The 21,854-nt window shown below is 49.1% G+C and overlaps 1 protein-coding gene across 1 annotated transcript in view; it reads right to left on the bottom strand.

The window, feature by feature from the left end:
• The window catches only part of LOC137368860 (uncharacterized), a 49,653-nt gene extending 33,891 nt beyond the window's left edge, over positions 1–15,762 (bottom strand). Inside the window, exons 1-10 of the mRNA XM_068029066.1 lie at positions 15,599–15,762; positions 15,045–15,285; positions 14,644–14,793; positions 11,319–11,441; positions 7,202–7,606; positions 6,627–6,781; positions 5,944–6,456; positions 3,754–4,048; positions 1,881–2,035; positions 1,594–1,710 (exon numbers count right to left, since the gene is read on the bottom strand). Coding sequence (XP_067885167.1) covers positions 1,594–1,710; positions 1,881–2,035; positions 3,754–4,048; positions 5,944–6,456; positions 6,627–6,781; positions 7,202–7,606; positions 11,319–11,441; positions 14,644–14,793; positions 15,045–15,285; positions 15,599–15,762 — 2,318 coding nt within the window. The remainder of the gene's footprint in view (positions 1–1,593; positions 1,711–1,880; positions 2,036–3,753; positions 4,049–5,943; positions 6,457–6,626; positions 6,782–7,201; positions 7,607–11,318; positions 11,442–14,643; positions 14,794–15,044; positions 15,286–15,598) is intronic.
• Positions 15,763–21,854: the final 6,092 nt, after the last annotated feature.

Below are 21,854 nucleotides of genomic sequence, written 5' to 3'. Positions count from 1 at the left end.
GGGGACTAACTGGATCACTCCTGAATAGCAGGGCAGGGGAACTAACTGGATCACTCCTAAAGAGCAGGGCGGTGGGACTAACTGGGTCACTCCTGAAGAGCAGGGCAGGGGAACTAACTGGATCACTCCTAAGGAGCAGGGCGGTGGGACTAACTGGGTCACTCCTGAAGAGCAGGGCAGGGGAACTAACTGGATCAATCCTAAAGTGCAGGTCGGTGGGACTAACTGGGTCTCTCCTGAAGAGCAGGGCAGGGGAACTAACTGGATCACTCCTAAGGAGCAGGGCGGTGGGACTAACTGGGTCACTCCTCAAGAGCAGGGCAGGGGAACTAACTGGATCAATCCTAAAGTGCAGGTCGGTGGGACTAACTGGGTCTCTCCTGAAGAGCAGGGCAGGGGAACTAACTGGATCACTCCTAAAGAGCAGGGCAGGGGGACTAACTGGATCACTCCTAAAGAGCAGGGCAGGGGGACTAACTAGATCACTCGTAAAGAGCAGGGCAGGGGGACTAACTTCATCACTTCTAAAGAGCAGTGCGGTGGGACTAACTGGATCACTGCAAAAGAGCAGGGCAGGGGGACTAACTAGATCACTCGTAAAGAGCAGGGCGGTGGGACTAACTGGATCACTCCTAAAGAGCAGTGCGGTGGGACTAACTGGATCACTCAAAAAGAGCAGGGCAGGGGGGCTAACTTGATCACTCCTAAAGAGCAGGGCAGGGGGACTAACTGGATCACTCCGAAAGAGCAGGGCAGGGGGGCTAACTTGATCACTCCTAAAGAGCAGGGCAGGGGGACTAACTGGATCACTCCTAAAGAGCAGGGCAGGGGGACTAACTAGATCACTCGTAAAGAGCAGGGCAGGGGGACTAACTTCATCACTTCTAAAGAGCAGGGCGGTGGGACTAACTGGATCACTCCTAAAGAGCAGGGCAAGGGGACTAACTAGATCACTCCTTAAGAGCAGGGCGGTGGGTCTAACTGGATCACTCCTAAAGAGCAGGGCAGGGGGACAAACTGTATCACTCCGAAAGAACATTGCAGGGGGACTAACTGGATCACTCCGAAAGAGCAGGGCGGTGGGACAAACTGGATCACTCCGAAAGAGCAGGGCAGGGGGACTAGCTGGATCACTCCTAAAGAGCAGGGCAGGGGGACTAACTGGATCACTCCTAAAGAGCAGGGCGGTGGGACTAACTGGATCACTCCTGAAGAGCAGGGCAGGGGGACTAACTGGATCACTCCTAAAGAGCAGGGAGGGGGACTAACTGGATCACTCCTTAAGAGCAGGGCAGGGGGACTAACTGGATCACTCCTGAAGAGCAGGGCAGGGGAACTAACTGGATCACTCCTAAAGAGCAGGGCGGTGGGACTAACTGGGTCACTCCTGAAGAGCAGGGCAGGGGAACTAACTGGATCAATCCTAAAGTGCAGGTCGGTGGGACTAACTGGGTCTCTCCTGAAGAGCAGGGCAGGGGAACTAACTGGATCACTCCTAAAGAGCAGGGCGGTGGGACTAACTGGATCACTCCTAAGGAGCAGGGCGGTGGGACTAACTGGGTCACTCCTGAAGAGCAGGGCAGGGGGACTAACTGGATCACTCCTAAAGAGCAGGGCAGGGGGATGAACTGGATCACTCCTAAAGAGCAGGGCATGGGGACTAACTGGATGACTCCTAAAGAGCAGGGAGGGGGACTAACTGGATCACTTCTAAAGAGCAGGGCAGGGGGACAAACTGGATCAATCCTTCAGAGTAGGGCAGTGGGACTTACTGGATCACTCCTAAAGAGCAGGGCAGGGGGACTAACTGGATCACTCCTGAACGGCAGGGCAGGGGGACTAACTGGATCACTCCTTCAGAGCAGGGTGGTGGGACTTACTGGATCACTCCTAAAGAGCAGGGCACGGGGACTAACTGGATGACTCCTAAAGAGCAGGGCACGGGGACTAACTGGATCACTTCTAAAGCACAGGGCGGTGGAACTAACTGGATCACTCCCAAAGAGCAGGGTGGTGGGACTAACTGGATCACTCCCTAAGAGCAGGGCGGTGTGACTAACTGGATCACTCCTAAAGCACAGGGCGGTGGAACTAACTGGATCACTCCCAAAGAGCAGGGCGGTCGGACTAACTGGATCACTCCTAAAGAGCAGGGCGATGGGACTAACTGGATCACTCCTAAAGAGCAGGGCAGTGGGACTAACTGGATCACTCCGAAAGAGCAGGGCGGTGGGACTAACTGGATCACTCCTAAAGAGCAGGGCGATGGGACTAACTGGATCACTCCTAAAGAGCAGGGCAGTGGGACTAACTGGATCACTCCGAAAGAGCAGGGCGATGGGACTAACTGGATCACTCCTAAAGAGCAGGGCAGTGGGACTAACTGGATCACTCCTAAAGAGCAGGGCGATGGGACTAACTGGATCACTCCTAAAGAGCAGGGCGATGGGACTAACTGGATCACTCCTAAAGAGCAGGGCAGTGGGACTAACTGGATCACTCCGAAAGAGCAGGGCGGTGGGACTAACTGGATCACTCCTAAAGAGCAGGGCGGTGGGACTAACTGGATCACTCCGACAGAGCAGGGCGGTGAGACTAAGTGGATCACTCCGAAAGAGCAGGGCAGGGGGACTAACATGATCACTCCTAAAGAGCAGTGTGGTGGTTCTAAGTGGATCACTGCTAAAGAGCTGTGCGGTGGGGCTCGCTGGATCACTCCGAAAGAGCAGGGCGGTGGGACGAACTGGATCACTCATAAAGAGCAGGGCAGTGGTACTAACTGGATCACTCTTAAAGAGCAGAGCATGGGGGGCTAAATGGATCACTCCTAAAGAGCAGGGCGTTGGACTAACTGGTTCTCTCCAAAAGAGCAGTGCGGTGGGGCTAACTGGATCACTCTTAAAGAGCAGAGCAGAGCAGGGGTACTAAATGGATCACTCCTAAAGAGCAGGGCGGTGATACTAACTGGATCACTCCTAAAGAGCAGGGCGGTGGTTCTAACTGGATCACTCCTAAAGAGCAGGGTGGGGGGACTAACTGGATCACTCCTAAAGAGCAGGGTGGGGGTCTAAGTGGATCACTCTTAAAGAGCAGTGTGGTTGCTCTAACTTGATCACTCCAAAAAAGCTGGGTGGGGGGACTAACTGGATCAATCCTAAAGAGCAGGGCTGTGGTCCTAACTGGATCACTCCTAATGAGCAGTGCGGTGGGACTAACTGGATCACTCCTAAAGAGCAGGGCAGGGGGACTAATTGGATCACTCCAAAAGAGCAGGGCAGGGGGACTAACTGGATCACTCCTAAAGGGCAGGGAGGGGGACTAACTGGATCACTCCGAAAGAGCAGGGCAGGGGTACTAAATGGATCACTCCTAAAGAGCAGGGCGGTGATACTAACTGGATCACTCCTAAAGAGCAGGGCGGTGGTTCTAACTGGATCACTCCTAAAGAGCAGGGTGGGGGGACTAACTGGATCACTCCTAAAGAGCAGGGTGGGGGTCTAAGTGGATCACTCTTAAAGAGCAGTGTGGTTGCTCTAACTTGATCACTCCAAAAAAGCTGGGTGGGGGGACTAACTGGATCAATCCTAAAGAGCAGGGCTGTGGTCCTAACTGGATCACTCCTAATGAGCAGTGCGGTGGGACTAACTGGATCACTCCTAAAGAGCAGGGCAGGGGGACTAACTGGATCACTCCTAAAGAGCAGCGAGGGGGACTAACTGGATCACTCCTTAAGAGCAGGGCAGGGGGACTAACTGGATCACTCCTGAAGAGCAGGGCAGGGGAACTAACTGGATCAATCCTAAAGTGCAGGTCGGTGGGACTAACTGGGTCTCTCCTGAAGAGCAGGGCAGGGGAACTAACTGGATCACTCCTAAAGAGCAGGGCAGGGGGACTAACTGGATCACTCCTAAAGAGCAGGGCAGGGGGACTAACTAGATCACTCGTAAAGAGCAGGGCAGGGGGACTAACTTCATCACTTCTAAAGAGCAGGGCGGTGGGACTAACTGGATGACTCCTAAAGAGCAGTGCGGTGGGACTAACTGGATCACTGCAAAAGAGCAGGGCAGGGGGACTAACTGGATCACTCCTGAAGAGCAGGGCAGGGGGACTAACTGGATCACTCCTAAAGAGCAGCGAGGGGGACTAACTGGATCACTCCTTAAGAGCAGGGCAGGGGGACTAACTGGATCACTCCTGAAGAGCAGGGCAGGGGAACTAACTGGATCACTCCTAAAGAGCAGGGCGGTGGGACTAACTGGGTCACTCCTGAAGAGCAGGGCAGGGGAACTAACTGGATCAATCCTAAAGTGCAGGTCGGTGGGACTAACTGGGTCTCTCCTGAAGAGCAGGGCAGGGGAACTAACTGGATCACTCCTAAAGAGCAGGGCGGTGATACTAACTGGATCACTCCTAAAGAGCAGGGCGGTGGTTCTAACTGGATCACTCCTAAAGAGCAGGGTGGGGGGACTAACTGGATCACTCCTAAAGAGCAGGGTGGGGGTCTAAGTGGATCACTCTTAAAGAGCAGTGTGGTTGCTCTAACTTGATCACTCCAAAAAAGCTGGGTGGGGGGACTAACTGGATCAATCCTAAAGAGCAGGGCTGTGGTCCTAACTGGATCACTCCTAATGAGCAGTGCGGTGGGACTAACTGGATCACTCCTAAAGAGCAGGGCAGGGGGACTAACTGGATCACTCCTAAAGAGCAGCGAGGGGGACTAACTGGATCACTCCTTAAGAGCAGGGCAGGGGGACTAACTGGATCACTCCTGAAGAGCAGGGCAGGGGAACTAACTGGATCAATCCTAAAGTGCAGGTCGGTGGGACTAACTGGGTCTCTCCTGAAGAGCAGGGCAGGGGAACTAACTGGATCACTCCTAAAGAGCAGGGCAGGGGGACTAACTGGATCACTCCTAAAGAGCAGGGCAGGGGGACTAACTAGATCACTCGTAAAGAGCAGGGCAGGGGGACTAACTTCATCACTTCTAAAGAGCAGGGCGGTGGGACTAACTGGATGACTCCTAAAGAGCAGTGCGGTGGGACTAACTGGATCACTGCAAAAGAGCAGGGCAGGGGGACTAACTGGATCACTCCTGAAGAGCAGGGCAGGGGGACTAACTGGATCACTCCTAAAGAGCAGCGAGGGGGACTAACTGGATCACTCCTTAAGAGCAGGGCAGGGGGACTAACTGGATCACTCCTGAAGAGCAGGGCAGGGGAACTAACTGGATCACTCCTAAAGAGCAGGGCGGTGGGACTAACTGGGTCACTCCTGAAGAGCAGGGCAGGGGAACTAACTGGATCAATCCTAAAGTGCAGGTCGGTGGGACTAACTGGGTCTCTCCTGAAGAGCAGGGCAGGGGAACTAACTGGATCACTCCTAAAGAGCAGGGCAGGGGGACTAACTGGATCACTCCTAAAGAGCAGGGCAGGGGGACTAACTAGATCACTCGTAAAGAGCAGGGCGGTGGGACTAACTGGATCACTCCTGAAGAGCAGGGCAGGGGGAATAACTGGATCACTCCTAAAGAGCAGCGAGGGGGACTAACTGGGTCACTCCTGAAGAGCAGGGCAGGGGAACTAACTGGATCAATCCTAAAGTGCAGGTCGGTGGGACTAACTGGGTCTCTCCTGAAGAGCAGGGCAGGGGAACTAACTGGATCACTCCTAAAGAGCAGGGCAGGGGGACTAACTGGATCACTCCGAAAGAGCAGGGCAGGGGGACTAGCTGGATCACTCCTAAAGAGCAGGGCAGGGGGACTAACTGGATCACTCCTAAAGAGCAGGGCGGTGGGACTAACTGGATCACTCCTGAAGAGCAGGGCAGGGGGACTAACTGGATCACTCCTAAAGAGCAGCGAGGGGGACTAACTGGATCACTCCTTAAGAGCAGGGCAGGGGGACTATCTGGATCACTCCTGAAGAGCAGGGCAGGGGAACTAACTGGATCACTCCTAAAGAGCAGGGCGGTGGGACTAACTGGGTCACTCCTGAAGAGCAGGGCAGGGGAACTAACTGGATCAATCCTAAAGTGCAGGTCGGTGGGACTAACTGGGTCTCTCCTGAAGAGCAGGGCAGGGGAACTAACTGGATCACTCCTAAAGAGCAGGGCGGTGGGACTAACTGGATCACTCCTAAGGAGCAGGGCGGTGGGACTAACTGGGTCACTCCTGAAGAGCAGGGCAGGGGAACTAACTGGATCAATCCTGAAGTGCAGGTCGGTGGGACTAACTGGGTCTCTCCTGAAGAGCAGGGCTGGGGAACTAACTGGATCACTCCTAAAGAGCAGGGCGGTGGGACTAACTGGGTCACTCCTGAAGAGCAGGGCAGGGGGACTAACTGGATCACTCCTAAAGAGCAGGGCAGGGGGACGAACTGGATCACTCCTAAAGAGCAGGGCATGGGGACTAACTGGATGACTCCTAAAGAGCAGGGAGGGGGACTAACTGGATCACTTCTAAAGAGCAGGGCAGGGGGACAAACTGGATCAATCCTTCAGAGTAGGGCAGTGGGACTTACTGGATCACTCCGAAAGAGCAGGGCAGGGGGACTAACTGGATCACTCCTGAACAGCAGGGCAGGGGGACTAACTGGATCTCTCCTTCAGAGCAGGGTGGTGGGACTTACTGGATCACTCCTAAAGAGCAGGGCACGGGGACTAACTGGATCACTTCTAAAGAGCTGGGCGGTGGGTCCAAGTGGATCACTCCGAAAGAGCAGGGCGGTGGTTCTAACTGGATCACTCCCAAAGAGCAGGGCGGTGGGACTAACTGGATCACTCCCTAAGAGCAGGGCGGTGTGACTAACTGGATCACTCCTAAAGCACAGGGCGGTGGAACTAACTGGATCACTCCCAAAGAGCAGGGCGGTGGGACTAACTGGATCACTCCTAAAGAGCAGGGCAATGGGACTAACTGGATCACTCCTAAAGAGCAGGGCAGTGGGACTAACTGGATCACTCCGAAAGAGCAGGGCGGGGGGACTAACTGGATCACTCCTGAAGAGCAGGGCGGTGGGACTAACTGGATCACTCCTTAAGAGCAGGGCAGGGGGACTAACTGGATCACTCCTGAAGAGCAGGGCAGGGGGACTAACTGGATCACTCCTAAAGAGCAGGGCGGTGGGACTAACTGGATCACTCCTAAGGAGCAGGGCGGTGGGACTAACTGGTCACTCCTGAAGAGCTGGGCAGGGGAACTAACTGGATCAATCCTAAAGTGCAGGTCGGTGGGACTAACTGGGTCTCTCCTGAAGAGCAGGGCAGGGGAACTAACTGGATCACTCCTAAAGAGCAGGGCGGTGGGACTAACTGGGTCACTCCTAAAGAGCAGGGCGGTGGGACTAACTGGATCACTCCTAAAGAGCAAGGCGATGGGACTAACTGGATCACTCCGACAGAGCAGGGCGGTGAGACTAAGTGGATCACTCCGAAAGAGCAGGGCAGGGGGACTAACATGATCACTCCTAAAGAGCAGTGTGGTGGTTCTAAGTGGACCACTGCTAAAGAGCTGTGCGGTGGGGCTCGCTGGATCACTCCGAAAGAGCAGGGCGGTGGGACGAACTGGATCACTCATAAAGAGCAGGGCAGTGGTACTAACTGGATCACTCTTAAAGAGCAGAGCAGGGGGGGGCTAAATGGATCACTCCTAAAGAGCAGGGCGTTGGACTAACTGGTTCTCTCCAAAAGAGCAGTGCGGTGGGGCTAACTGGATCACTCTTAAAGAGCAGAGCAGGGGTACTAAATGGATCACTCCTAAAGAGCAGGGCGGTGATACTAACTGGATCACTCCTAAAGAGCAGGGCGGTGGTTCTAACTGGATCACTCCTAAAGAGCAGGGTGGGGGGACTAACTGGATCACTCCTAAAGAGCAGGGTGGGGGTCTAAGTGGATCACTCTTAAAGAGCAGTGTGGTTGTTCTAACTTGATCACTCCTAAAGAGCTGGGTGGGGGGACTAACTGGATCAATCCTAAAGAGCAGGGCTGTGGTCCTAACTGGATCACTCCTAAAGAGCAGTGCGGTGGGACTAACTGGATCACTCCTAAAGAGCAGGGCAGGGGGACTAACTGGATCACTCCAAAAGAGCGGGGCAGGGGGACTAACTGGATCACTCCTAAAGGGCAGGGAGGGGGACTAACTGGATCACTCCGAAAGAGCAGGGCAGGGGGGCTAACTTGATCACTCCTAAAGATCAGGGCAGGGGGACTAACTGGATCACTCCTAAAGAGCAGGGCAGGGGGACTAACTTCATCACTTCTCAAGAGCAGGGCGGTGGTACTAACTGGATCACTCCTAAGGAGCAGGGCGGTGGGACTAACTGGGTCACTCCTGAAGAGCAGGGCAGGGGAACTAACTGGATCAATCCTAAAGTGCAGGTCGGTGGGACTAACTGGATCTCTCCTGAAGAGCAGGGCAGGGGAACTAACTGGATCACTCCTAAAGAGCAGGGCGGTGGGACTAACTGGATCACTCCTAAGGAGCAGGGCGGTGGGACTAACTGGGTCACTCCTGAAGAGCAGGGCAGGGGAACTAACTGGATCAATCCTAAAGAGCAGGGCAGGGGGACTAACTGGATCACTCCTGAAGAGCAGGGCAGGGGGACTAACTGGATCACTCCTAAAGAGCAGGGAGGGGGACTAACTGGATCACTCCTTAAGAGCAGGGCAGGGGGACTAACTGGATCACTCCTGAAGAGCAGGGCAGGGGGACTAACTAGATCACTCCTAAAGAGCAGGGAGGGGGACTAACTGGATCACTCCTTAAGAGCAGGGCAGGGGTACTAACTGGATCACTCCTGAAGAGCAGGGCAGGGGGACTAACTGGGTCACTCCTGAAGAGCAGGGCAGGGGAACTAACTGGATCAATCCTAAAGTGCAGGTCGGTGGGACTAACTGGGTCTCTCCTGAAGAGCAGGGCAGGGGAACTAACTGGATCACTCCTAAAGAGCAGGGCGGTGGGACTAACTGGGTCACTCCTGAAGAGCAGGGCAGGGGGACTAACTGGATCACTCCTAAAGAGCAGGGCAGGGGGACGAACTGGATCACTCCTAAAGAGCAGGGCAGGGGGACTAACTGGATCACTCCTAAAGAGCAGGGCAGGGGAACTAACTGGATCACTCCTAAAGAGCAGGGCGGTGGGTCTAACTGGGTCACTCCTGAAGAGCAGGGCAGGGGGACTAACTGGATCACTCCTAAAGAGCAGGGCGGTGGGACTAACTGGGTCACTCCTGAAGAGCAGGGCAGGGGAACTAACTGGATCACTCCTAAAGAGCAGGTTGGTGGGACTAACTGGATCACTCCTAAAGAGCAGGTTTGTGGGACTAACTGGATCACTCCGAAAGAGCAGGGCTATTGGATTAGCTGGATCTCTCCTATCGAGCCAACACCGACACAATGGGCCAAATTGCATCCTTCAATGATGCATGATTCTTAATGTTACTTGACCCGTTGAGCTGACAAAACACATCTCATTCTGTAGCAATTGGGAAATCTACCTGCTCAAAAGTGTCAGTAAATGTAAAAGAAAGATATACTTGCCTTTCAGAACCTCACGCTGTCCCAAAGCATTTTACAGCCGAGGAAGTGCTTTTCCAGTGTCGTCACTGTTGTATGAAGTGCAGCAGCCAATCTTCACACAGCAAGGTCCCAAATTTAATAAATAAGGATGTAATTGCACTGGAGAGGGTACAGAGGAGATTTACGAGGATGTTGCCAGAACAGGAAAAATGCAGCCAAGAGGAAAGATAGGATTGGCTGGGGTTGTTCTCCTTGGAACAGAGGAGGCTGAGGGGAGATTTGATTGAGAGGTACAAGGTTGTGACGGGTCTCGATAGAGTGGATGGGAAGTGCATTAACAGAGACGTCAGTGACTAAGGGGGATAGATTTAAAGCGACTGGTAGAAGGAGCTAGGTTGTGTCCAAGGCCCAACCATCTTCAGCTGCTTTATCAATGATCTTCCGTCCATCATAAGGTCAGAAGTGGGGATGTTCGCTGATGATTGCGCAATGTTCAGCACCATTTGTGACTCCTCAGATACTGAAGCAGTCCATGTAGAAATGTAGCAAGACTTGGACAATATCCAGGCTTGGGCTGATAAGTGGTAAGTAACATTCACGCCACACAAGTGCCCGGCAATGACCAACTCCAACAATAGAGAATCTAACCATCTCTCCTTGACATTCAATGGCATTACCATCGCTGAATCCACCACTATCAACATCCTAGGGGCTACCATTGACCAGAAACTGAACTGGAGTAGCCATATAAATATTGTGGCTACAAGAGCAGATCAGAGGCTAGGAATTCTGCAGCAAGTAACTCACCTCCTGACTCCCCAATGCCTGTCCACCATCTACAAGGCACAAGTCTGGGTGTGATGGAATACTCTTCTCTTGCCTGGATGGGTGCAGCTCCAACAACACTCAAGAAGCTCAACACCATCCAGGACAAAGCAGCCCGCTTGATTGGCACCCCATCCACAAACATTCACTCCCTTCACCACCGGCGCACAGTGGTCGCAGTGTGTACCATCTACAAGATGCACTGCAGCAATGCACCAAGGCTCCTTAGACAGCACCATCCAAACCTGTGACCTCTACCACCTAGAAGGACAAGAGTATCAGATGCATGGGAACATCACCACCTGAAAGTTCCCCTCCAAGTCACACACCATCCTGACTTGGAACTATATCACCGTTCCTTCACTTTCGCTGGGTCAAAATCCTGGAACTCCCTTCCTAACAGCACTGTGGGTGTACCTACCCCACATGGGCTGCAGAGGTTCAAGAAGGCAGCTCAGCACCACCTTCTCAAGGGCAATTGGGGATGGACAATAAATGCTGGCCTGGCCAGCGACGCCCACATCCCATGAATGAATAAAAAAGTACTGTCTCTGGGGTACTACCATTGAGCTACAGCTGACATAATAAAGACATTAACAAGTTTATTGTGCAGTTTGGAAGGTAGCGTAAGAAATTAATGTGGAATTTTCTGTTGAAAAGCAAAATATTAGAGGGCAAGGGGAGCAAATCATGTGCACCAAAATGCAGATTTGACGGCCTATTTCTGTTCTGTAAAATTCATTCTATTAATGAAGAAATATTTGTAAAAGAAGTGTTCTTCTATATAATTTTAACATCATGACAGTTATAACTCTGAAAACAATTTGACTTCCTGCTTGTCTTTAGAGCCTGCACTAGGCGCTTCAAAAAAAGCACAAACGGAGACTGTTAGTCTTCAGTTAACCTTCAGACGGAGCAAGACTTAATGTATCAATTTCTTCCGCAATATATCATGATATTGGCAACTTTCCTTCTGTTACAATACATAAGGGGTTAAAAACCAGGTTGTTCACAGAAAAGTTTTCGATTTGCGACAGAATAGCTACAGAATATCGAAGCTGGCTGGAGATTTTCACTTCTGCGCTGAGCAGCCCACACTTTTCCTGTAGTAGGTGGAAAATCACAGACTGCTCAGCATTGAAATAGAAAACTACACCCCCCGCCCGCACCCCCCATCCCCAACCACCCACCACTGACAAGAGGATCAGTCAACAAAGGACATAGGCTAGCTGAATAGGCTGCCAAGTGGCAGATGGAATTTAATACAAAGAAGTGTGAGGTGATACATTTTGGCAGAAGGAATAGGGGGAGGCAATATAGACTTAATGGCACAATTCTAAAGTGTGTGCGGGGACAGAGGGACCTGAGGGTTCATGTGCATAGATCTTTGAAGGTGGCAGGACATATTGGGAGAGTTAGTGAATTATATGGGATCTTGGTCTTCATAAGTAAAGGTATTGTGGACAAAAGCTGGGAAGTCAGCTGAACGTGTATAAAGCTCCGGTTATGTCACAACTAGAGTGTTGCATCCAGTTCTGTTTCCACTTCAGGAAGGACATGATGGCCCTTGAGAGGGTGCAGAGGTGATTGACCAGAATGGTTCCAGGGATGAGGGAACTTAGCTACAAGATTAGGTTGGAGCAAAGGAGGTTGAGGGATGATCTGATCGAGATGTACAAAATTATGAGAGGCTCACATTTGCTGATGGTACAAGGAAGGGTGGGACACAGGTATAAGATTTTAGGAAAGAGATAGGGAAGATGTAATAAAGAACTTTTTCTGCAGCGAGTGGTAACCTGGAAGTCGCTGCCTACAAGGGTGGTGGAAGCGGAGATGTTTAATGATTTCAAAAAGAAATTGGATGGGCACTTGAGGGAAATAAACTTACAGGGCTATGGGGATAAAGCGGGGGAATGGGACTGACTGGATTGTTCGACAGAGAGCCAGCATGGACTCAATGGGCTGAATGACTTATTTCCAGGGATAGGCACCAACATGTTGCACCACAGACACTTGACAGCCATGGACAGGGGACATTTTGTATATAAAGTGTACAGCCAATCTAACGCCATCAAAACACATAAATAAAAACCAGAAATGCTGGAAATACTCAGCAGGTCTGGCAGTATCTGTGAAGAGAGAAACAGAGTTAACGTTTCAAGTCAGTGACCTTTCATCAGAACACAGTCCAATTTAAAACACATTTCTCCTTATTTAATGAGATAACCTGGCATTGTTTTTGCTTACACAAGGAGTCAATGTCTGCCCACACACTTGATGCAGCAATGTGGAGAATCTGGATAGATGTCCATCTGTCAGGAGTGATCGTGATCTCTTTCTCTCCCCTCTTTCTCTCTCTATCCCTCTCTATGCCATTCCCTATCCATTCTCTGTGTACATCTCGCTCCCTTCTCTGTGGAGAGAGAAGCAAAGTTAATGTTTCAGGTCTGTGACCTTTCTGATGAAATATTAACTCTGCTTCTCTCTCTACAGATGCTGCCTGACCAGCTGATTTCCAGCACTTTCTGTTTTTATTTCAGATTTCCAGCATCTGCAGCATTTTGCTTTTATCACTCCCTTCTCTCTCTCTCCTCTTCTCTCCCTCTCCCCTCTTCTCTCTCCCTCCCTCTCCCTCCCTCTCTCCTCCCTCCCTCTTTCTCTGCCCTCTCTCTGTCTTTATCTGCCCTCCCTCTCTCTTCCGCCCTCTATTCCTCTCTCTCTCCCCCTCACTCTCTCTTCCTCCCTCCCTCCCCCTCCCTCCCTCTTTCTCTCCCCCTCCCTCTCTCTCCGCCCTCCCTCTCTCTCTTCCTCCCTCTCTCCCCCCCTTTCCCTCCCTCTTTCTCTGCCCCTTCTCCCTCTCTTACTCTCCCTCCCTCTTTCTGTCCCTTCTCTCCCTCTTTCTCTCCTCCCTCCCTCCCTCTCTCCCCCTGTACCTCCCTCTTTCTCTCTCCCCTCTCATTGTCTCTCTCCGCCCTCCCTCTCTCTCTCCTCCCTCTCTCCCCCTCTACCTCCCTCTTTCTCTATCCCCTCTTTGTCTCTCTCCACCTTCCCTCTCTCTCTCCTCCCTCTCTCCCCCTCTCCCTCCCTCTTTCCCTGTCCCCTCTCCCTCTCTCCTCCCTCCCTCTCTCTGTGACAGTTGCAGAGAGCAGGAACTCTTCCCAGAACAGCTTAGTGATTGGTCAGGTTTTGTAAAAAATTCACAGCTGACAGGTGCTGGGAATGGGAACAGCTGCTTCTGAACTCAGGGCAAGTTTGTGGTTCTTGGCGGGCTTTTCAAAAAACAAGTTGGAACCCGCCGGAAAAACCCGAACTTGTCCTGAGTTCGGAAGTCGCTGTTCCTGCTCCTAGCACCTGTCAGCTGTGAATTATTTTTAAAGTCGAACTTGTCTGGAAAGAAGACGGCAATGGAAAATTTCTCATTCCTGAAATGACCAGTCACGGACCACAAAATTGTTACCATGGACATTGGTGTCTGACGGACATGTTGCCGACACCTGTCCTGCTTCCTTCTGTCCTGTAATGACACTATATGTTTGATTGGCAGCTCCGTTTCAGCTGTGAAATGGATTCCAATACCTTGAGAGAATTAAAGGTGCTAAGCAACTTGTTTCTCTTATAGCCACAGGTTGTGGGGTGTGGGTGGTTTCCCCTGTTCAATGCCCACCTGACCACAGCAAGTGTTTTTTATTAATCGGGTTTAACCCATTTGTGTTTTATTCATTAAATAAACAGACAGCGACAGGTTTTCTTGTAGGTTTACAACAGAAGATGAATTATTTATTGATCAATATCACTTTCACTGCTGTGTAGGTTGGAAATGTAGAATTCCCTTCTGGCTTGCTGGATCTTCTCCGAGCTCTTAGCTGGACAAGCTTCTTGGTGATGCTTCTTTCTGGGTGTCTCTCTCCAGAGAGCTACTTTTAAGGTCAAAATTGTCTTACATCTTGCCTCTCTGGGGAGATGTAGATCTCCCTCCCTGCCTAGGATGGCTACTTCACATTTTCTTTGTTTCAGAAGAATCCATTCAATTCAGGAATGTTTCAGGATGGGGGTAATTGACACCTATCAACCTGGTCAGGCATTCTTTGTTGTCGACAGACAGTGTGTGGCAATGTTCGAATACACCTGCAGCATTGTCCACTTTTTAAACAAAAACACAAAGTCAGTTTTTATAACTCTTCAGTTTTAGTCTGTATTTTTTCATTATTGCACTTCTCACAGCGTGACATTTCTTTGTTCTATCGTTAAGGCACTCCTTGTAAGAAGCCTCATGGAAAAGGGATTCATGCATGGCAATCAGCGCACCAGATTCAGGGTCCACATAACTCCTTGATATGTGCTTTTCTCATGTGAAGCTTTGTATATGAAGCTGAATTGTAAAATTGATCCCTTTGTTCCTTGGTGGCACTGATTCCCAGTATTTTTCCCAAAGTAACCAGTCTGGACAGCAACAGACTATTTGAACACGGGCCCATCAGAGTTGAGCCCAATGCTGTCTTACGTAATGTTCACACATGCACTATAAAGAAGCTCTAGCTGGTGATCTGGAAGAGAAAATATGGCAGATATATTCCCTCTTCATTCAGAAAGTTGATGCCAATTTTATCAGTTTCTATTGATATCCTAATTGAGAATGGTTAAATTGGAATAGACCAGCTATTGAAAGTGGAACCTCCTTAGTCTCTATGGGCTAAATGTAAACTAACAAAAAAAAACAAGTTTAGGTCAGGTTGGGTGTTAATGTCTGAAAAATCTGTTTCCTGACCCAAATCGACCTCCAACATGCTCATTTCTGGCTTTAACCAAGGCCAGAAAATGGGCGGGCAGCCAAGCCACTTCAAGAATGTGGGTTGGAACTCTAAATATGATAATAAGCTACGAAGCTTGTTGTCATTCAGGTTTTCAATTTCAGCTCTGGTTGGTCGGGTTTCCTGAACATCGGGAAACCTGGCAGCAGCATTGAGTCGAAGAATAAATGGATTCAGAAGATAGGCACCTTCACTCTTAACTCCTTGATCCAGGTACCTGCCTCCATGATCAGGTACCCTACATGGCCTCCCCACCACCTGGCCTCCAAATCCACAATGCGGCCCTGAGCCCCCCACCCCCCCACCCCCCAACTCAAAGTCTCCAATCCAGTCTCCAGCCTCTGAACTCTGACTCCCACCACCAGCACGCTCCCATCCCCCACAACCCCAGTGCCTCTGATACACCCCTCAGGCTACCCCCCCCCCCAACCCCCGATTCGCTCCTCTTGTACCTCCCAACCTTGATCGACACCCCCCACCGCCCCCCATCCTCGATCAACATCCCCCACCCCGCGCCTGGTGTGGACTTAGCTGCTGCTGCGGCTTTCACTGAACTGCGGCCTTGTGACTGGAGGCCCAGGTTGGCCTCCAGGTGGGAACTGAGTAGTGATGTCATTGACGTGTTGTGGAATTAATGCTCCACAATTCCTCACAGCTGTTTCATTCCAATTTGCATTTATGTCACTTTTAGTAACCATCTGTTGTATGAAGTTCTGCAGAGATAAGTGCAGCAGAATTGGGCTCAGTACCACCTTCTTTAGGCACTTTCAGTGACCTTGGGGTTCCAAAATGACATGCAGAGGCCACATGTACACATCTGACATGAAGCACCTTGGATTCTGTCTTGATAAAGGGATTGCGCCCACTGGAAGTTTGCAGTATAGGCAGAACATGTGTCAATTAGAGTGCAGTGCTCATGTGACAATAGAACTGCTATTTTGGAACTCCACACTCTAGCCAATGCTTTCACCTTGCATTGCTGAACACAACTTAAGCATCACAAAGGACGTCCCACTGGCATTATTTAAAGGCATTGTCAACTGCTTACAGGTTCATGGCTGGTTTATTTCTTCTGCCTGTTGCTACAATTCTACATGTTTTTGGTACTTTCCATAGTTTTTCAAGTTTCAAAAGTCTGCAGGGAATGGTGTGGCAGGTGCTGAAGTACTTTTGAAGTACTGCACGAACCAGTTGCTCCCACACATGTTTGTACTAGTAGGCCTTCGTCCTGGAATGCAGCATGACTGGGAGAATGAACAGAGGTGACGCAGAGCAGGACAAGCTGCTGGAAGTGGGAGGAGGAGGAGAAGGGCTCTCAGTAGGAGGCAATATCCATCCATTCAGGGAGCAATTCTCCAATGTGAATCCCAATGATGGCCAATGTTTGAGAAGTCTGTGCTTCCCGAAGGTCGTCCCTCAAATCTGCCAACTGCTGCATCCGCAATTGCAACCACTGAGCAGGGCAAGGATCACATTGTCAGTGGCTTGTGAAGTTGACCATGGCTATGAATATTTATGCATCTGGCTCTTTCCAGGCTGCTGCAGGACATATTAGCACCACCGCACAATTTGCAGTCTACCATTGCATAAGGGAAGTCAGTGAGGCTGTCTATTCAAAGAGAGATAACTTTATTTAATTTCCTGTTACCAAAGAGAAGCAGTGGGTGGGGTGGGGTGGGGGGGGGGGGGGTGGTTGAGGGTGAGCACAAAATTTTGCAAGGTTTGCAGGCTTCCCCATGGTGGAGGGTGCCATTGACTACACACATTGCTTTGCAGGCACTGCATACCAACTCTGCCATGCAATGCATTGAAAGGGATTCCACTCCCTGAGCTGGTGAGGGACCATAAATAGCACATCATGCAGTTCAGTGGCCGGGACCCTGGCCGTTGCCATCATGTCTTTATTCGGTGGCAGTTCTCTGTGCCAGCTGTATTTCAGTCATTATTACAAACCAAAGCGGGTGGGGAGGGGGGGTGCTACTGGATGGCAAGGGCTATCCATTGACAACATGGCTCCTGACTCTGGTTTGCTACCCATGCACACATGCCTACAAGGGAGCCATGCTGCTACAAGAACTGTGACAAAGCAGCACATTAGCATCCTGAAGTAATGATTCTGCTGTCTGGACCACCCTGGAGCAGCCCTGAAGTACTTGGCTGGGTGGGTCTCAAGATTTGTGATGCTATTCTACATGCTGCACAAGCTGGCCATCATGAGGGAATAGTCCTTGCCACCACCTCGGTGAGAAGCTTAAGAGCTGAGTGGAAGAAATAGGAGAACGAGGATGAGGAAAAGGAAAGGAGAAAGAAGTAAAAAAAGAAACTGCTTGAGTGCTTTGTAAAGAACTAATTTAAGGATGATACCTGTAACCTCAACCCCAATTCCCGATTCACCTCACACTCCTACCTTCCCTCTGTCACATCATCCTCTTGTCAACAGTGCAAAAATAAAAGCCAGCAGAATGTACACATTCCAAACCAAATTTATGAAATCATGCCATATTGTATATAAACGTATTCCTTGTGCATTCCCTTAGTGCTTATTTTTTCATGTGCGTTTGCATGCTCTAGTGTCCCTATGAAGTTTGTTGTGTCCACCCATTTGCACTAGCCTGTAACCTGGACCATAATAGTGCTCATCTGAGTCCTCTGCAGCAGACTCATGTGCATCTTCAGCAGCAACAGCAATAATTTGTATTCATAGAGCTCCTTTAATGTAAGAAAAGGTCCCAAGCTGCTCCACTGCAGCATGATCTAAAAGTCTGGTTAAAGAGGTATATTTTAAGGAGCATCTGAAAAGGGGAATGAAATAGAGAAATGAAGAGGTTTAGGGAGGGAATTCCAGAACTTAGCTTCTTGGCTGCTAATGGTGGAGTGATTAAAATCAGGAATGCTCAAGTGGCCAGAATTGGAGTGGCGGAGATATCTCAGAGGGTTAAAGGAGATTACTGTGACAGGGAAAGGTGAGGCCATGGAGGGATTTGAAAACAAGTGTGCTAATTTTAAAATTGAGACTTTGCTTAACCGGAGGAAATGTAGGTCAGCAATCCCAGGGGTGATAAGTGAACAGGACATGGTGTGAATTAAAACATGGGTAGCAGAGTTTTAGATGATCTCCAGTTTACAGAGGGTAGAAAATGGGAGGCTGACCAGGAGTGCATTGGAATAGCAAGTCTAGAGGTAACAAAGTATGGATGAGGGTTCAGAAGCAGATGAGCTGAGGGGAGATGGAGTCGAGAGATATTACGGAGATGGAAATAGGCGGTCTTACTGATGACATGGAAGCTCAACAAGATTGTTAACAGTCTGGTTCAGCCTCAGACAGTTGCCAGGAGAGGGATGGAGTCGGTAGCTGGTGGATGGAGTCGGTAACTGGCGGAGGGAGTCGGTAACTGACTAAAACTAGAGGGCATAGATTTAAGGTGAGAGGAAGGAGGTTTAAAGGGGGATCAAAGGGGTAAATTTTTCACACAAAGAATAGTGGGTATCTGGAATGAGCTGCCTGAGGAGGTGGTGGAGGCAGGAACAGTAGCAACATTTAAGAGGTATCTGGACAGGTACTTGAATGAGCAAGGCATAGAGGGATATGGAATTAATGCAGGCAGGTGGGATTAGTATAGATAGGCATTATGGTCAGCATGGACGCGATGGGCCGAAGGGCCTGTTTCTATGCTGTACGACTCTATGACTTTATAGAGTCTAGCCTCCAGCGATTACTCCTCCCTTCCATCTCCTCCACCAAGGCCTCTGAGCACAGTGCCAGAAAAACTTAGTGTATACTCACACCCATAGGCAGGCATTGTTCTTTGTTGCACAGAACTATTCTGAATGATGCCAACAATTCCAGCAGCCACAATGCTTTAAGAGGAGCAGGCAAGCTTGGATCATTACAGGTTAGCTTAAAGTAGTGTGAACAAGGATATTAGATCCCCTGCTGATGTGTGCAGCCAATGGACAGAGCAGTTAATGCTGGCTGCACACAACAATCATTATAATGAGTAAGTAGCATGAAGTAGCTTGAAGCTCCACTGCGAGATGTTTGCAAGTGTGAAATGAAGGCCCTAAATGTCGAACTATCACACCTGGGAGTCACTAGCTGGCGAAAGAGGGAAATGGTGACACATCCTGTGGACTGGTGTGCTCTACCACAATGACCAGTTGCTCCAGCAGCTTGGCAACAGGTGCCAACGTCAAAAACAACTCACAGCATCACTTGGCAGCTTCACGAGCAGCACCTGCCTCTCAAAGATTGGCCTTCACAGCCATCAGCAAAGGTGCATCAAGAGAAGATACCTCACCTCAATGAACTGCTGCGTATCCATTATCTTTCATAGATGGAAGGTTGCCAACCCAGCACGAAGACGGGGTGCTACCTGCATTACATTTAACAGGCGTGGGGTAATCATGTATTGCAATTCTCGTGCCATTTTCAGGGAATATCCAATTTAGCCCCCTGAGCTTCTTACATTTCATCTGGCAGTTATAGCACTTTGTATGATGTCCACTGAACATACTGTTTCAAATTACTATAATGTGCAATAGCTGAGGATTAAAATAGATACCGTGGTAGTCAAAATACGTTGACTTATTTTTACTGTCAAAAACAGTGAGTTGCCAGCTTGCCTTATTTGGGTATGCAACTCTTGACTGTCTAGATGAATAAAGGCCCTTTCAGTTGCTTTTAATTTGGCTTGGCTTTTGCAATACTTCTGCAGAAGGAGCACACAATAATAATGAAACAGCAATTAAAAGACTGAAGAACCCCAGGCCATAGTAAGCCAGTCAAATTAACTGAAAGAGGCATGAATGGGGAAAAAAATGAAAGATCATTGCCAAAATAACAGGCCTGGTACAAGCTACAAACATGTGAAAACATCTTCAGAATGTAGTTATCATGGGAGCTCAAAGCCTTGTCTCCATCCAGTCTGTTTGCTGGAATACTTCAAGAAAATAGACACACAAAAGATAGAAAATAAGCAAGAGGTTAAATGTCTGGATGTGAGCACAAAGGAAACAGAAAGCAAAGCTGACCCGAGAAACTAGTATTTCTACTGTTCTTTGACAAATTCCGTTTCTTGAACCACATATTAATAGTAGCTTTGGCTACTTATCCTTTTAAACTTTGGTATCCGGTCCCTGTGAATGCCCTGGGGCTAGTCATTTCTCCCAGTGGGAGTTCTCAACATTTAGGTAAAAGATCCATTCATAAGTCCATTGAACATACCACAGTGAGGGCTGATAGCAGATGACTTTTGATGTCTGTAAGATCTGCGTGCAGGTATAGTCTTTTGTATTTGGCTGTGATGTCTTTTTGCCACTGTGTTCTGACCCTTTGCTGGGTGGTCCTTCAGTTATTTGACAGTAAATGTCTGCTACAACATGAAATATGAGATATCTGCAATCATCTGTCTTTAGATTTGTGTTACTGCTGTCAGTGCTAAATAGTCGAGGAGCTTCAAAACTTTTGAACTATAGCAGTATCTTGTCTGCTATTAGTATTGTTTTGTTATTGGATCTAGTCTCCTGTGAATGCTGGAAGGAAGATTTTACAACATGTAAAGTATTACAGAGACATGTATGATTGTAGATAAAGTATACTACCAGCATTTTCAAAGTGTATAATCTACCTCTGGTTTTAATTTGTTTCCCTAGCTGCTGGAAGACAAAATCATTCTTCTGTCTGTCTATCTGTCAATCATGTTCATCTTAAATAATTAGAACTTATAAATCGGGTAAAAACTTGACTGTAGAAATCATGATGGACTTGCAAATTTGAAAGGAGCAGCTGTGGTGCACAGAATAGGAAATGTGGCAGACAGAACTGCTTCAAAGCAAAAACCCTATGAGGGAATTACTCCCAACTATTAAGCACCACTTGACTGAAAATGTGCCAGACAATTTAAAACCAGAGTAATGCGTTTTGGTTGACGTGAGCACTGGTTGCATGTGAGCAAGATTGTGTACATTTACATACTGGCAGCTGCTCAATACCAATAGGGGCAAACCCAATATATTTGTTCACCTTTGTGCCTTAAATTTAAATTTGGCTTTCCAATTTCATAAAATGATTATTCCTGTCATTTGCTGTAAATATGTTCATTAGAGTAAATGGTTAGTCACAGCATTAATTTCTTCATGTAAAACAAGGAGTGTGATTTTGCTTAAAATGTTAGAGATAGGTTGTAGTAACTGAATTAAATTTACAGTTTTATTTTCTCATTCGCATCAAGTCCCATTCGCCGATCACTCGTGTTCACTCTCAGTCCAGCAGCACCTCAAATTTTAATTCTGATACTTGTGTTCAAATCCCTCCATGGCCTTGCTTCTCCAAATCTCTGTCACCCCCTCCAACCCTACAACCTTCCGAGAACTCTGCGTTCTTCCAATTCATGCCAGTTGTGCATTCCTGATTTTCATTGTTGCACAATTGGTGGCTATATCTTCAGCTGCCTAGGCCCTAAGCTTTGGAATTCCCTCCCTAAACCTCTCCGTTTCACTATCTCACTGTCCTCCTTTAAGATGCTCCTTGAAATTTTTTGACCAAGTGTGTGGTGTTGTAAGTCTCATTGTGCAGTATCAGGAACTGTGGCAGACCGGAGGGAAGAGGGGAGAAAGGCTAGAGTAGAGATATGGCAACCGTCCTTGTGAAGGTGAGGTGCATTCACTGATGTTTCCACTGTTTGACAAGCAGTTTTAGTATGTGGGAGT

Source organism: Heterodontus francisci, chromosome 4 (assembly GCF_036365525.1).
Source record: "Heterodontus francisci isolate sHetFra1 chromosome 4, sHetFra1.hap1, whole genome shotgun sequence".
In the NCBI taxonomy this organism is placed as follows: Eukaryota; Metazoa; Chordata; class Chondrichthyes; order Heterodontiformes; family Heterodontidae; genus Heterodontus; species Heterodontus francisci.
Note: the sequence above shows the minus strand (reverse complement) of the source record. Positions and strands in the feature narration are given on the sequence as shown.